The sequence below is a fragment of the Vulpes vulpes genome, chromosome X (assembly GCF_048418805.1).
Source record: "Vulpes vulpes isolate BD-2025 chromosome X, VulVul3, whole genome shotgun sequence".
NCBI lineage: Eukaryota > Metazoa > Chordata > Mammalia > Carnivora > Canidae > Vulpes > Vulpes vulpes.
The window spans coordinates 3,460,623-3,477,101 of record NC_132796.1 but is presented as its reverse complement, the minus strand read 5'-3'; the positions used below and the strand labels follow the sequence as shown (position 1 = coordinate 3,477,101).

Here is a 16,479-nt window from a genome sequence, read left to right as displayed (position 1 = left end):
ACTGAGAAACAGATGAGAGACATTTCTCTTGGTTGACAGTTGTGTTGTCTGTATCATGACATCCTTTAGTCTCTCCCTGACAGAGAGAGCAAGGAACAGCTCTTCTGTAGCCAGTCAGCTGAGTTCAAAAGCAGACCTGGCGGCAAAAGTCCCTGCCTGCAGTTAAAGATGTTATCCTGCATTCCAAAGATTCGGTGACATGTGCTTCTTAAAAATATTTTTAGGAGCATTCACTGAGGACATTCACTTAGCATCTCTGGTACAACACACTCAGGAATTGCAGAGGGGGATGATTCTGCATGAATCTAAACAAAGTTCATTTCTAGGGGATGGTTGTGCACTCGTCCCCACGTCAGACACACAGACAAGGAACGCCAAAGGCAACTTGACAGATTTGATCGGTAGAAATAGACAAGGTGCTCTGAGATGTACATAGTTTATTGCTCTACGTCGACAGCAAAGAGACAATAAGCCAAAGGTCTCAGCTCCCTGTAATGCCTGGGCCACAACCAGAAATTTCTGGCATAGAGACGCATCCAGTCATCGGCACCTGCGCTCTGACTACAGAAAGAAGCTTTTATTATAGTTAAAACTCTGCCAAAGAACTAAAAATCTTCCAGAACCTCTTGGCCAGGAGAATGCATATACATACCTACATACACACCTACAGAGGTTTATCATTTGTTATTACACAACATCTCTAGACCTATCTCAGGTCAAATAAAAACCAGCTTCATTTTCAACATGAGTTTTCTAAATACAGGTGCAGAAAACACATGTAGCATAATCCCGTATTAAATTAGTTCCAGCTTTTAAATGCATTGTGATTTAATCTCCAACTCATGGAGATTGTGTGGGGAGGTAATATATTCTCTCGGCTGAACGTTCTAATAAAAAGGAGAGACTCCAATCTAATAGGATTTGTCCTTTATTCCCTGATCGGAGGCATTTCAATAACCAGATTCACAACAAAAAATGCCAATGTAAGGCCATGCAATGCCTTGAGATCTTAATAAAAAAAAAAAAACACAAATGTATATCAGAGACCCATACATTTTGAATCCCAAAAGAAATTTAAAAATATATTATTCCTATTTCTCCCACTCTGTCTTCCAAAGCCAGTCAGAGAAAAAGAAGAAAACATTAAAAAAAAAAAAAGAAAAATCCTCCTATTATTTCTGTTATCTGTGGGGTGAATTGTAGGTATCTGACCTCAAGACCACAGCCTGTAACTCTGCATGTCTATGTATCCCTTCATGTGTCCTTGGAGCAGAGGTCTCCTAAAATTTGTTTCCAATTACAACCCTCCTGATGACTTGAGAGAAATCCACTTTCATGTAGTCAACTTCTTCATCTTCTCTTTCTAAGGCTCTCTGAGCACCCACAATCCTCCTTCCACACTAAACACGGATGGTCTCCGCTGCCCATGGCCGCTCTTGCTGTCTTGCACCGCCATGCATTGCGTAACCAAGAGGTATTCCAAACCCCTTCATTGAGGCCTGCATTTGCCAGGCTTCCCAGACTTGCACATTTCCCTGAGTGAAATCCCATCTTGTTCAGATGTTCTGATTTCAGAAAAAAAAGAAAAAAAAAAAAAAAAACAGAGCTGGGCTGATTCCTTCAAAGGTGGAAAGTCAGCTTTTCCGTAGGTCATGCTCGGTCCAAACTCCACGTGCTTTCGATGAAACAAGCAGATTAAGCGTTCCCTGTTAAGTTTCAGATTCACTGAGCTAATCGTGTTCAAGTAAACGTTTGAAGACCTGTTGAAATTTATGTGTGGAGTATTTATTCTGGTTAGAGCCCGTTGGTGGTCAAGGCTACCATATTTAAAGGGTCACTACAGGTTTGTAAGACAAATGGGTTTACCAGTGAATTAAGTAATGAGGCATGGGCCATCTGTCGTGGGCTGGTCCCATTCAGCTTATTGCCCGTTATTAAATTAGAAGATTAAAGAAGTATTCCTCTGAGAGGGCCGAGTGACAAACTAATCAATCACACACACATCCGTGATGGCCAGGAATGCATTTATTTCCACCATAACCCATTACACTACTTCCCCTGTTAATGAAACTAATGCATTTAGCTAAGACATGCTCTTTTTGTATTTAAGATAACAAGGCTAACCTGCACTTAGAATCTGCACTCTTAAGAGACAAAAAAAAAAAAAAAAAAAAAGATATAAATGCAAACTCATTTTCAATAAAATATCTCACGCTAAGAGCAACAATCCTAAGGGTTTTCTCATTTCTTTACATTCTTGCATAAATCATGTGATTGCCTCACACTATCCAAAGACTACATTTTCAATACCTTTTTGATACGTTTTCTTTTTTTTTAAATTTTTATTTATTTATGATAGTCACAGAGAGAGAGAGAGAGGCAGAGACCCAGGCAGAGGGAGAAGCAGGCTCCATGCACCGGGAGCCCGATGTGGGACTCGATCCCGGGTCTCCAGGATCGCGCCCTGTGCCAAAGGCAGGGCCAAACCGCTGCGCCACCCAGGGATTCCTTGATCCATTTTCAATACAGTATCTCATGCTACATTTTTGATACATTTTCAATATAGTATCTCATGCTACATTTCAATACAATTTCAATACATTTTCAGTAGAGTATCTCCCCCTAAGAGCAACAATCCTAAGGGTTATCTCGGTTCTCATTTCTTCATATTCTTGTGTAAATAATGCAATTGTCTCACACTATCCAATGACTACATTTTCAATCCATTTTCAATCCATTTTCAATACGATCTCTCACGCTAAGAGCAACAATCCCAAGGGTTGTCTCGGTTCTATCATTTCTTTATATTCTTGCGTAAGTAATGTGATCGCCTCACACTCTCCGATGACTGTGTTTGATGACTTGCATACGTCAGTGGCAATGAAGTTAATGCATAGTAAAAAGAGCAAATACAAAATTACTTCTATCCTCAAAATATTAACAGCAGCACTGAGAGGATTTTCATTTTCCCCCTCAGCTTGGTCTGCCTTTCCCGAATTCTCTACAAAGTATTTCTGTTCCAATTAGGATACAAAGTACTCGTTTACACAGCTTTACTTTAGAGAGTGATGGAGATCTCGCCTGAAAAAGGAACATCAGAACGGATATGAAAAAATGATGGACATCCTTCAGGGCTAGGGACATTGAGATATTTTATTTATAAAATCATACTTATATTTTAATAATGAAACAGCTATACATTTGTTTGAAGTTGCTTAAGTATTCCCTTTAATATTTACAGCTACTTCCCAATGGAGGTTGATGGGCTATTAGATGCAAAGAAATATTTTTCTGATATTTGGGGAAAAGTGTAGATGTGAAGAGGGAAGAAAAAACTCATGGTGTGTATAGCTTTTGAAATACCATTTTTTGGCATGCAGAAAAATGGGTTTACTCTAGAATGAATCCCAGCAGAACCTTTTCCCCCATAGTTCATGATTCTTACTAAATTAGATATTCTAGAGAACTCTGTTGTCTTTGAGGCCATTTAATTAGTTATATTTACAAGGAAAAATACAGCAACAGCTTACTAAAAAAGAACAAAAGGGTGAAAAATTAAATATACATAGTACATTAAAGGTGGTATCTAATTATGTTTCTGGGTCACACTCCGCTATGTATAATTAATTCAAAATTGTGGTCGGGCAAATAATTTCTGTCAAAATCTCAGTGGGTGATATTTTTTCCCTTCAGTTGACAAGCTTATTTAAAAAATTTCTGTGGAAAGGCAGAGGATCTGGAATAAGCAAACTATCTTGAAAAAAGCAGGAGAAGGCTGGAGCTTTCTCCTTCCCCATTTTAAAGCATACTCTAGAGCTATAGTCATCATTACAGTTGGGGTCTCATGTGGATAGACACACGGGATGGGATATAATTAACAGATCCCAGAAATAAACAGAATCCTAGCATTTATTGTCAACTGGTTTTCAGCAACGGTGTCTCCAGAATTTTTTATTTTTATTTTTTTAAATATTTTTATTTATTTATTCATAAAAGATGCACAGAGAGAGGCAGAGAGACCCAGGCAGAAGGAGAAGCAGGCTCCCCACAGGGAGCTTGATGTGGGACTCAATCCTAGGACCCCGGGATCACGCCCTGAGCCGAAGGCAAATGCTCAACCACTGAGCCATCCAGGTATCTCAAGAATTGAATGAAGGAGAAGTTAGTGTTTCAGTAAATGGTGCCGAAAAAATAGCATAGTCATATGCAAACAATGAATTTCAACCCTAACCTCATACTCAAATAATTGAAAGTTGTAGGAACTACAGCTCTTAAATGTGTAGGAAAAAGCATACGACAATATCTTCAGGGTCACGGGTTAGGCAAGGATTTCTTAGAGATGATATCAAAAGTGCAAGCGTCGAAAGAAAATTGGTAAAATTGGCCTCATCAAAATCAAACAGCAAACTTTTGCACTTTGAAAGACACCATCGAGAAAACCAAAAGAGATGACTCGGAATGGGAGACAAAATTTGCAGGTCACGTTTCTGGGCCGAGACCTATATCTGAAAAATTCAACAACAGAGGACAAAGAATCTGCTTTTAAACGTGGGCAAACTACTTGAGCAGACATCCCACGAAAGGCGATGGTACAGAAGATGCTGGACGTCACTACGTCATTAGCAAGCTCCAGAATATAAAGCACAAGGAGATACCGTTTCACGCTCTTTAGGATGGCCATAAACCGAAACGATAACACAACGTTGGCTAGAGGATGCAGAAGCTGGAGCCCGTATATGCGCTGATGGAAATGCACAATGATGCAGCTGATTTGGGACACAGTCCAGCAGTTTCTTAGAACATTAAATGTCTCTTTGCCCTATAAAATAGTAATCTCACTCGTAGATATCTACCCAACAGCCATATACCCAAACAAAGACATTGTACCCAAATATTTATAGCAGCACGATTCCTAATGGCCACCAAGTGAAAATAGTACAAATGGCCATTAGCGCTGATGGATGGAAGAACAAAATTTGGTGTCTCCATAGAGTGTGCAGTATTATTCATCCATATTAAAGATGAAAGAACTGGTTCCTGCTACAGCGTGCATGACTTTGGAAACATTATGCTAAGTGAAAGAAAACAGACACAAAAGACTACGTATTATATGACCTCTTTTATACAAAACACTCAAAAATGACCAATCTAGAAAGAACAGATTAGTGAGATGCAAGATAGGCACGTGGACCCTGTAATTAGACACAATCATTTTTAAGGGGGGCACAGGGTTGATGGAAATGTTCTAAAATTGGACTATGCTGATGGTTGCACAACTCCATTTGAAAAATCATCGAATGTTACGGTTTGATGACTTGATTTCATGTATGTACGTTATATGTCAGTCAAGCTCTTAAAAATCACACTTTGGTTAACAAAGAAATTTGGGAAGGAATGAAAGAGGCGGTAGGTTATTCTGGATTACTACTTAATCGACAATGGAGCTATGTTATGAAGATTGTGAAATCTTTATTAATCTTTAGAATTCTGCTTTTTTTTTTTTTGAGGGGGGGATGTCCCTCGAGCAGTGCCTCTCATCCAGCCCTGAGACGTAGTTCAGATCCCTCAAATATTGCAACTGGGTGGCGGGCATGAAGGAGAGCACGTGATGAGATGAGCATTTGTGTTATACTATTTTTAGGCAAAAGGAATTTAAATAAAATTTCAAAAAACATTTTGCACAGTGAGCCTGAAGGCACAGAGAAGTGGGTCTTAAGCGAGGGATCTGGCATGTATCTCACCTCACACCTGGCTTGCAGAATGGCCTTTGTTTGGGCCAGCGCCAAGGCACGGGTCATTCTGTGCTCCCAGCCACAGCACGGAAGAGAAAACCGATCCCGAACAAGAACATTCAGGCAGGGGCAGGATGATAAGAGGCTCCTGGGGTCGGTAAAGTGCAGGTCGGGGGTCTTCATTAAAAACCGCCTTCTTCTCGTTGCCTGCGTGTTTTCTGGAGGCTGTGTTCAAACTACAGGGAGGCCAATTTGCAAGGAACATGTTTTGTTGGAAAGAAGGAGCTTACTCAGGGAGCACGTTTTCACTCTGTGGCATCTGACTACCTCTTGATTTTTCTCTAGCCTTTCTTTTTTTATTTTTTATTTATTTTTTATTTTTTTTTAAGATTTATTTATTGATTGATTCATGAGAGAGAGAGAGAGAGAGGCAGAGACACAGGAAGAGGGAGAAGCAGGCTCCATGCCGGGAGCCCGACGTGGGACTCGATCCCGGGACTCCAGGATCGCGCCCTGGGCCAAAGGCAGGCGCCAAACCTCTGAGCTACCCAGGGATCCCCTCCTTTCTTTTTTTAAATGAAAGAAGTAACCTGTTTGGATAGAATCTTATACAATCCCCTTCTAAGAATGAATGGGATTTTTTTTTTTTTTTCAGAAATGAGAGGACTTGTTTTGTAAAACAAACAGTTTTTGTGTATTGTTCGTTAGTAAAGGCATCCCTTTTGGGCTTGTCTACACAATTTCATCATAAATTTAAGTCCATGAGTTCGATTTGAGATAGGTTCTATACTGATAAACCCTGACAAAAGCAACCCCAAAGACAGTCAAGCTCATTTGATTTTTTTTTTTTGAGGTTTTTCTTTTTGGATATTTAAATGCAGTGGGATTATTGGATATACATAGATTTTGATATCAAGCTAATGACTGTAGTAGATTGACATAACCAGTGTCATGATGCTTTCTAAGGGATTGGAAAAGAACGTGTCGTAAGGAGAAGAGATGGGTTCCTACAAGACTCAACTCTACTTTTAGGCAGTTTGGGTTGAATTACTGGTAGCCCGGAGGTTCAAGAGGTCCCAGGCATGTCTTCACAGCTGTCTTCAATGACCTCATATCGGTCACTTCAAATTATCTACAGTGAGAATCAATATTTAAGCCTCAAAAACCAACAAATCAGTTTTCCCACCCAGGTCTGCTCGTGCAGAGATGCTGAACCACATAACATGGACCACATACGAGCCATAACTGGCCTACAAGACCAGCAACTTCAAATCTTGATTTCGAAACGCGATGGGTTCCTTTGAGTTACGTAGAACTTCCAGAAGAATGTCATTCAGGCTCTTTGGAAGTTACTGGATGTGGGATATGCATTCCCCGGGCTATGTCTGTCTATAAAAAGAAGACAATTGAGCTAATTAACCAAACAGTTCAGGCCACATTCAGTGTTTTAGCATGTTGTATCTGGAAAACGTGAAAAACCAAAATGGTGCCCTGCACACAGAACGCGTCTCTTTGGTGTAGGGAGGGACGCCCCCACCTCCCCATATTTTGTCTCCGTGGAGATTCTTATGTGGCTTTCGTTCCAGGTCATCCAGGTAGGTGGCTCTTTATTTATCTTAAATTCAATGAGCAAGGACACTGAAGTAGTGTTTAATAACTGTGTCAAACACAGAGAACACGACGGATCCTGTTTTTTTCTTGTCTTAAGAAAACCGTAACGAAAACGGTAGTTTTGTTGTTGTTTTTATGGTAAACAGGAGCAAGTACTAGGTAGTAGCTCTCTAGCCACTGGTGAGAGGTGAATGGCATGATTTAAATTAAGTAACTAACAAACATTTCTGATTTGTATCTGAAATGCTCTGTTTTAACTTCTTATGCATGAAACGAATGTCAATTTTAAGTATTTATTGAAAGTCCTTCTGTGTCTACTGCATAAATATGTTTTCTCTTACATTATGGAATGTACTAACCAAAGTGTATTGGGAACATTTCATGAATTTATGTAGATGATAACGTTAAAATTTAGGGGAACATTGAATACTTCATGTGCATTTCTTTTAAGAATGTGGGAAATCCTTTTTAATAATTTAATTTTCTTTTTTTCAAACTCACATTAGCTCTTTCTTTCTTTCTTTTTCTTTTTTTTTTTTTTTGCAGTACTATCATTTTAACCCCCAAACTGCATTTTCACAGGGTAGAGGATGTTTTTTGCAAGTAACATTTTGAATTTGTTCTTTTTGACATCTTTATGTTTTTATGCATTTTGCATTGCCCTACCTCATTTTTTTGAAATCCAAATGTAATAAATTTCAACTTTTTGTGTGACATTTTTTTTTCTTTTACTGGGTAGTATCTCTTTCTCTTCTGATTTTTTTGCAAACCTGTTGTTTTTGAATCTCTTTTTTCCCTTTATTTTCCTTCTCAATATGACCCCAGGAGCCAACACAAAGAAACACGCAGATGATATAACCAGTAATGACCGTGGTGAAGATGAAGGTATTTTTTGTTTTTTCAAAGCTCAACCCTGATGCATGATTTTATATCTATCTCTCTATTTTTTTTTATTTCAATCTCTTTTTCCTCCCCTTCTCTGAAATGAGTACACTTTTGTGTGCTTCTTTATTTTCTTCTTGTTTGGAAACCACTGTCCCTTTTAATCCCAAGGACCCTATAGATGAATCCAAACCACCTGTGAGAAGTATAAACATTTCTAAATAGAAAGTGAGTAAAAAATAATAATAATGTTATTTACAAGGAAGCCCATCTTTTTCTTTTTCTTTTTCCTTTTCCTTTTTTTTTCTTTTTTTTTTTTTTTTGACTTGGTCATAAGAAGAGAAACCGAAATTTTAGAACATGCATGTACACTTTCTTCTCTTCCTTCCAAAGGTTATTTTGTAAGTCATATTGTATTTTGGAGCTTTGGTCTTCTTAATTCCTACTACGAGCTGCCAAACTCTGTGAGACACCTTCGTACAACTTTTTGGGTGTCTAGCATTTCCGCTTTTGTTTGTTTCTATTTCCTTTTTTTTTTAAAAACCTACGGATTTAAAAATAGGTTTCAAAGAATCTTCTCTGGCTCACAGTGAAATACAAGAAAAAGTGTTTTAATGAGATATTGTTTCTCTGAGGGCTGCTGTTTAGCAGGCATTTAATGGGGAGGGCAGGAATAGCATAGTTCTGGGGGAAAAATAGAAAAGGTCAAAGCCCCTAGATCTATACATTTCCCTTTTCACACCATGACTATTCTGAAAAGTTTTTTCACCCCTTCTCCCTAAATGTTCACGTTGCTTCTTGAAGGATCTCAAGTTACTTGACAAATTAGCCGCCAGGAGTAAATTGATGCTTTTGGAAATATGAAAGATAGATAGTAGCCTCTCAGTGACAAGGAACACATGGCATCCTCATGCCTTCAGCAGAAAAGACTGTTTCCGAGAAATAAAACAGAACGTCCAATGTTGCTGTGAAGGCTCTGTGGGGTGGGTGAGAAGCACATTTCTCCCATCCAAGGAGCAAAATGCATGGACCTCCATTTATTTAGGGGATGAAGAATGTCCCTTGAAGGACATTTGAGTTTTGGGCTGAAAGGCAGGGAAGCAGGTGGTGAGTTCTCTCTGCCATTTTATAACCGGAAAATCCCCCCGAATTTTCATTGTATACCAATGACTTATGATATCATTTTTTTTTACTTTGTACTAATACAACACCTGGTTATTACTACCTCAAGTTCCTGAGAACCTTGTTCTCTGTGTTTGCAAAGCTCAGAGATGTCAACCTAGCCCTTTCTCCAAGGAAGCCCCTTTAGGCAGTCCCCTACATCTCTACTGAATTCGTTTTCCACAGTGGGGTAGCCGACAGCCAGTACTGGTGACCAAAATTAGGGCAAATCCGCTCCATCCGCAGCCAGAGAGAGCGGAGTAGATCACCCAAGACGCCACACCTTCGCAGACAGCCGTGTACTTCAAAATTGCACGTAGTGCATGATGAATAGATGATCCATAAAGGACTCTGACTTTATATTTGAATCGTATTTGAGAAAATAAGATCTCTTCTGTGACCTATTCAGTATCTGCAGAGACATGGGGCTGCGATACTCTTCTTTTTTTTTTTTTTAAGATTTTATTTATTTATTCCTGAGACACACAGAGAGAGGCAGAGACACAGGCAGAGGGAGAAGCAGGCTCCCTGTGGGGAGCCCGATGCGGGACTCGATCCTGGGACCCCGGGGTCACGCCCTGAGCCGAAGGCAGACGCTTAACCCCGAGCCACCCAGGGGCCCCAACAGGATACTCTTTTCTGTACTTGACTGTGACCAGTGGGTTTCTGGAGCCTTCTGCATGCCTTAGTAAGGCAGCCAACGAACTCATTTCGACATTGTGATCACAATTCATTTGATTAGCAGCCACCGTCTAAATGACAGTGGTGCATGTCCTTAAAATAAGCCTTTCTGAGATTTCAGAAGTGCCTTTGTGAATTAGGAGGGGGGGAAAACAAACCTTGATTGATAAAATGGTGAAAATGAATGTACATGGGTCCATTTGGGTTTCTTTCGATAACGTAGAGATATTTAAATTATTTACACACGTATGTGTATCTATTGCCTACAGATATCCAGAGATAATGATCACTGAGGTCAGACTTCTTAAACATTTGACATAAGCATAAGGACTGATCAAACAGGTTATCTAATCAACACGTTTTTAGAAAGCGGCCTCCGCAAATGGACACCTGGTCTCCAGACCATTGCGAAACATTGTTTTTATATCCCTGCTAAATAAAGCAACAGAGGAATCACTAAGGTACCCATTGGTTGCAAATCACCATGGGGGTTTATATTCCTTTGGAAAACACGTAGCATTTCAGGAATTCCATCTCCAGGCCGGAATGTTGTGTCATTTTTATTACGCGGCTTTCATGTTTGTCACTTAAATATGTTGTGCTATGACCGCAGCCACTAACTGAAAGCAACGGCATTTGCTCGGGCATCTTGCTTTGCTTCGTTTCCGACGTTACTTGTCTCTGTTCTGTGGATACTTTTTTAACCATCTCTTTGCTTTTTGTCATCATCTGTCCCGTGTGGAGCATTTCCCGTTTCGCTGCTGCTCTTGTGTTCTCATTGTGACGTTGGAAATCAACCTGCGAGCCCACCTTTGAATTAGGAGGGCCGTGATACCGCACACTCGATCATCATTTTGAGGCTGATTTCACACTTAGATGCTGAAAATATAATGCCACGTGCTACTTCAGTAGGTCAGCGTTGAGGATTTGAGCGCTGTTTAGGAAATAAGGATTTCACCTAAATTCTCTATATTTTAGCCTTTTAGATTTATGCAGAGATGTACATGTGCATTCATATTAGTCCAGGTGTCTGTATGCTTCTCAAAATGCCAGCTCTAGGGGTAGAAAATATAATGACATTGAGCAGTTTCCGTAGATAGTCTTACCGGGGTGTATACACTTCAGAAATAGAGTCACGGTTGCTTCCGCTCAAACCGTTGGGGGGTGGGGGGTGATCCATGCCCTTTGTCCTTAGCATCAGTTAATCAGTGTGATTTTTTATTGTGTTTCCTTACTTGGCTTTTTTTCCAGACATCCATGATCAGAACAGTAAGAAGCCCGTAATGGTCTACATCCACGGCGGCTCTTACATGGAGGGCACCGGCAACATGATAGACGGCAGCGTCCTGGCAAGCTACGGCAATGTCATCGTCATCACCATTAACTACCGGCTGGGGATCCTGGGTAAGTGATGGCCTCGTGTCAGTCACAATGGGAACAGACTCGAACCGGGTCCGTCCACTCCTTCGGAAGTCCTGTTTCTCCGGGGCCACCGTGCGTGGCAGGAGACGTGTCTTCACGGGCCACGGCCCGCTTTCTTAGCTTGCGGTTGTTAATTCTTGAATTGATTCCAGGGAACCTTCCTCAAATGAAGGCGGACTCCGAGGTCGCCAGAGTCTGATGAAAGTTCGTTTAAAGCGCTTTCCTGTCTTTGGGCGGAGAGGACACTTCGGGACGGGTCTCCGCTCTGTGAAGCGAACCCATGTGCTGACGGGTGACACTTGGGGGACAGGTGATGGTGGCCACAGACATTAGCTTTCTTTTGGGGTCACGTAGGTATGTCAGGGAGCTGCTTCTGCGTTGGAAAATCTTTCCCCTGATTTCTCAACGGGTCATCCGAGTGTGCTGGGGGCCTGCTGTGGGGTCGCGGTGAGCATTCTGTTTGCACAGAATGGAGCTCGGCTCTTAGTTGGATTTTGCACGTTTAATATTTACAATGAACAGACGCTGGCCAAGTTCACGGAAATCTGCCCGTGGAACTCTCCATTGTTTTCATGGTCCCCTCTCCCCCAGTGGGAGCTTAAAAAGATATACATTTGGCCGGGGTTGGGGTGGGGGCAATATTTTGAGAGTTTTTGTAGTTTTGTCTGCTCTTGTATGCTTTATGACTTTTTTTGTAGTTTTGTCTGCTGTTGTATGCTTTATGACTGATATTCCTAGGCATACGTTAAAAAAAAAGTTCATTTTTAAGGCAACGATGCATTAAGACGGTGCTACAAATTGAGTCTGTGACATTGTGATTCTACAGAGGGAAACGTGTATGTTGAGGTGTGGTGACGGTAAAATAAAAAATAAAATAAAGTGCACAGATGGAGCCCTTTGAAACAGCTGAGAATATGCCCTCCAAGTAGGCAAATATTAGGAAAAAAAACTTTTATTTTTGCCTCAACGTTTTAATTTATTTTGAGCATTTTTTTTGCCTTTCCATGTGAAACCATTCACGTAGGGAAGACCCGTGGAAAGACCGTGGAGCGGGGCACCTGGCCGCAATGCAGTTGTAACTGAGAAGGGCAAACGGCCCCCGGGTGTTTTTGCAAAGTTGTGCCTTTTGGAGCATCCGTGGAGCCCTCGAAATTCCAAAATTCCCCATTGGTTTTTTTACAGTAAGGGAAATGCAGTGCCTTAGCGTCAGGACCAGTCGTGGTGCAACTTCGGTTTCTTATTCTTCTTCCCGGGGTCTCCGTGGACTCCCTTCGGCTGCTGTCACGTAGCCACTCAGGTGTGTATGCCTGGACGTTTCTCGGCAGCCCCTGGGCGCTTGCCTCGGCCACTCGTGCTTGGAGCAGGAAATCGTGTTTCTTGATTTCTTATGAAGGCCCTTTCTCACTAAGAGGAGAGAGGACACACGCGTGGAGCAGCGCGCAGAGCCCTTCGAAAGGCGGCGGCTGTGGGCCACGGGCAGCAGCCCACCCGGCCGAGCTCCGGTCTCTGTTTTCTGAATGAAGCGAGGATATGGAACATGTTATTGCTTTGGTGGAGTGACAGACACGATGTGTGCACGCTCCTGAAGAGGTTCCCTTTCAAGGGACATTGACTGTCCCCCTTTCATGCTGAGCTGTATTAAGCAGCTCTACATGGTGATCTCTTATCAATTTGGCCTGTTTGTGAAATTACGTGCAGATCTGGAAAATGCGGTGGGGATTGTGCACATACGCATACTCCATATGCACACACACATAATACATCCATGTAAATCCATGCATGTATCTGCATATAATTCAAGAAAATGTGGGTATTATGGATTATGCAAGCACACATATGTGCATTATGGATTCGTGATCCATATATGGATCATACACACACATATATATTCATATAAATACAATTTAAGGAAATGTGGGGATTATGGGTTATGCATACATATGTGCATTATGGACTCATGATCCATCTATGGATCATATACACACACATGCATATATATATATTCACATATATAATTTAAGAAAATGTGGGGATTATGGATTATGCATGGACATATATATGTGCATTATAGATTCATGATCCATATATAGATTATACACACATATATATTGATATTATGGATTCATGATCCATCTATGGATCATACACACACACATATATTCATATTCATATATACAATTTAAGAAAATGTGGGGATTATGGATTATGTATGCATATATGTGCATTATGGATTCATGATCCATCTATGGATCATATAAACACAGATATATATATATATTCATATATATAATTTAAGAAAATGGGATTATGGATTATGCATGCACATATATATGTGCATTATGGATTCATGATCCATATATAGATTATACACACATATATATTGATATTATGGATTCATGATCCATATATGGATCATCCACACATATATATTCATATATATAATTTAAGAAAATGTGGGGATTATGGATTATGCATGGACATATGTCTGTGCATTATGGATTCATGATCCGTATATAGATTATACACACACATATATATTGATATTATAGATTCATAATCCATATATGAATCATACACACACATATATATTCATATATAGAATTTAAGAAAATGTGGAGATGATGGATTATGCACACATATATGTGTATTATGGATTCATGATCCATATATGGATTATACAGTCACATATATACATATATGTAATCTAAGAAAATTTTGGGGGATTATGGATTATGCACACACATATATGTGCATTATGCATTCATGATCCATCTGTGAATTATACACACACGCACACACATATATACCTATATATCATTCAAGAAAAGAAGTTTGCCTTTAGAGTCCTTCTCACTGAAACATTTTAAGTCTACCTTTTGCTACTGAATGTTAAAAAAGAAATCGTGGTGCGAGGTAACAGGGAGCTGGGATGGGTGACATGGAAATCAAAGAATCAATTTAGCATCTCTATGCCAGTCTATTTACATTCCGCGAATGAGCTACTGTGGACGCTAAGAACACCACAGACCCCCTTTTATTTGCCCGGCTGGCATGTGCCAACTTCACTGATCATAAACAGTGGTAGAGATTTTTAAATGTGACTTAGTTTATCTCGACCAGGGACGGTGCATTCGCTCCCATCCTCTTGAAAAACCGCGACTCGTACTGTAGCGTCAAGGAAGCCGCTATTTTGAGGCTAGAGAAATATTTTTAAACCATTGGGATCCAGATATTTAAAAAGATGATCAAATAAAATGGCACAACAGGCCTGGCGACGCACGCTCTAATTAGTGCTTTTGAGTCGAGTAGATGTGTTTTGAGCAAAACGTTGAAATATTGAGTTTCTTGTTCAAAAAGTCATTAGTGCATAAATGCTCTTTTCCTGTCTCAGAAATGGAAAAATATCGCTGGATATCATCATTTCTATGCAGTAATAAATGCCGTTTTCCCACTCAGAAGAGAGGGTTAACAAGAGGAAGGGTGCTACGAGCAGGAGGCTGGTACATGGAACAAACACGGATTCCAGAATGAGCAAGACGCGAACTAGCGTCCTGTCCGCACCCCGTGTCTGTGCGGTGATGTTCAGGAAGGCAGCCAATTCCGTCAGTGTCCGGAGAACTTGCTGGCATTCCTTGCCTTCCAAGGCGATTGCACAAACCGTGCAAAAACCCAGCCCAGAACCGGCATCCGGGACACCGGGTCCCCTTGTCATCTCCATTTGTGTTAGTATCGCCAGACAACAGAGTAGTGTCATCGTTGATCTACAGCAGAGATTGCCGCTGGCCAACTATGTAACACCTGGTATCTATCAAATGCCAACCCTGTACACTGGACTTCAATGCAAAATAATAATAATTATTATTATAAGACATTTGTCATATAAGTGTGAGGATCTGCATGCTTGCTTTTTGAAACATGAGTGTTTTCTTTCATCACGATCGCGTGACATGGTCTTGCTGGCCATCGCCCATATAAGGCCCGCCCAGCTCGGGATACTGGGAGAGTTGTTAATATGCTACTGATAGACTGGGGTCATCTTGGGCAATCGGGGATGGGTTGTCCTAGCTGTCACGCCGGCCTCAAGTCTGGTGATTGAACTGGTGTTCCCCTTATTTTCAGAGAAGATGCTCTTTTAGAAACATATTTCCTATTTGTCAAGGTCTACACCTTGGTCCTCAGGAAGGCATATATATCCAACACTTGAGTTCCATCAAATCTGCCTCTTGGTTTTTTCGTTTGTTTTTTAATGACCTTCAATATAAAGGAGAAATCTCCTCTCTCATGCCTTCCGATGGAAACACCTGGAATTTATTTATTGGTGGCTCTTGCCTCTCCGTTTCCTCATTGTCTCCCACCCGCCTTTGCATCTACAGTTGGTTAATTCGACCTCCCGTCAAATATGCATTTCCGTCGACCTCCCATGGTATTACTACTACCTTTTGGGTTGCCCTGCAACCTGACGCTTCGTGAATGCTTTAAATGACTTTTGCTTCTAAATGCTCTGACCCCTATGCATTAGCAGCAAGTCAAAGAGAGCCTTGCAGTGTGCCCAGCACTGGATTGCTATAGCTTTTCACTTAATCCTCACAAACCCTGCTGGAGGAGTTTGCTTGCCTTACTTACAAAGAAACAAAGGCTTGGAGGTGATAGGGTTGACTCACGGTGACACACCTGAGGGGGAGAAGTTCTGGGATCGCAATCCAGAGCCGACAAAAGCCACGGCTCTAGTTTTTCCACTAGATCCCACCTCCAGCCTCACCAGTCAGAGTATTGCATGAATCAGGTAAACCACAAAGTGAGTCAGGACACCAAATGCCTCCTTCACATCAGATTTAGTGTCTATAATCACACGAAAAAATGTCTGACACACTTATCGCTAATCTAGACACAAAATTGTGATTTGATGCTTACGGTATAGTCTTCTATGCCTCCAAGCAGGTTGTTGTTTGCTTGTTTGTTATTAGGGTGCTCAACGAGGGTGCTATGCACC

The 16,479-nt window shown here is 40.9% G+C and overlaps 1 protein-coding gene across 11 annotated transcripts in view; it reads left to right on the top strand.

Annotated features, from left to right (window-relative positions):
• NLGN4X (neuroligin 4 X-linked) overlaps positions 1-16,479 on the top strand; it is a 298,947-nt gene that overhangs the window by 172,297 nt on the left and 110,171 nt on the right. For 6 of the 11 annotated variants that reach the window (XM_026015323.2, XM_026015322.2, XM_026015321.2 and 3 more), the window contains 2 exons: positions 8,169-8,228; positions 11,319-11,471. In XM_026015323.2, the coding sequence (XP_025871108.1) occupies positions 8,169-8,228; positions 11,319-11,471 (213 nt within the window). The remainder of the gene's footprint in view (positions 1-8,168; positions 8,229-11,318; positions 11,472-16,479) is intronic. The other 5 variants (XM_026015327.2, XM_072743578.1, XM_072743580.1 and 2 more) reach the window with 1 other exon arrangement.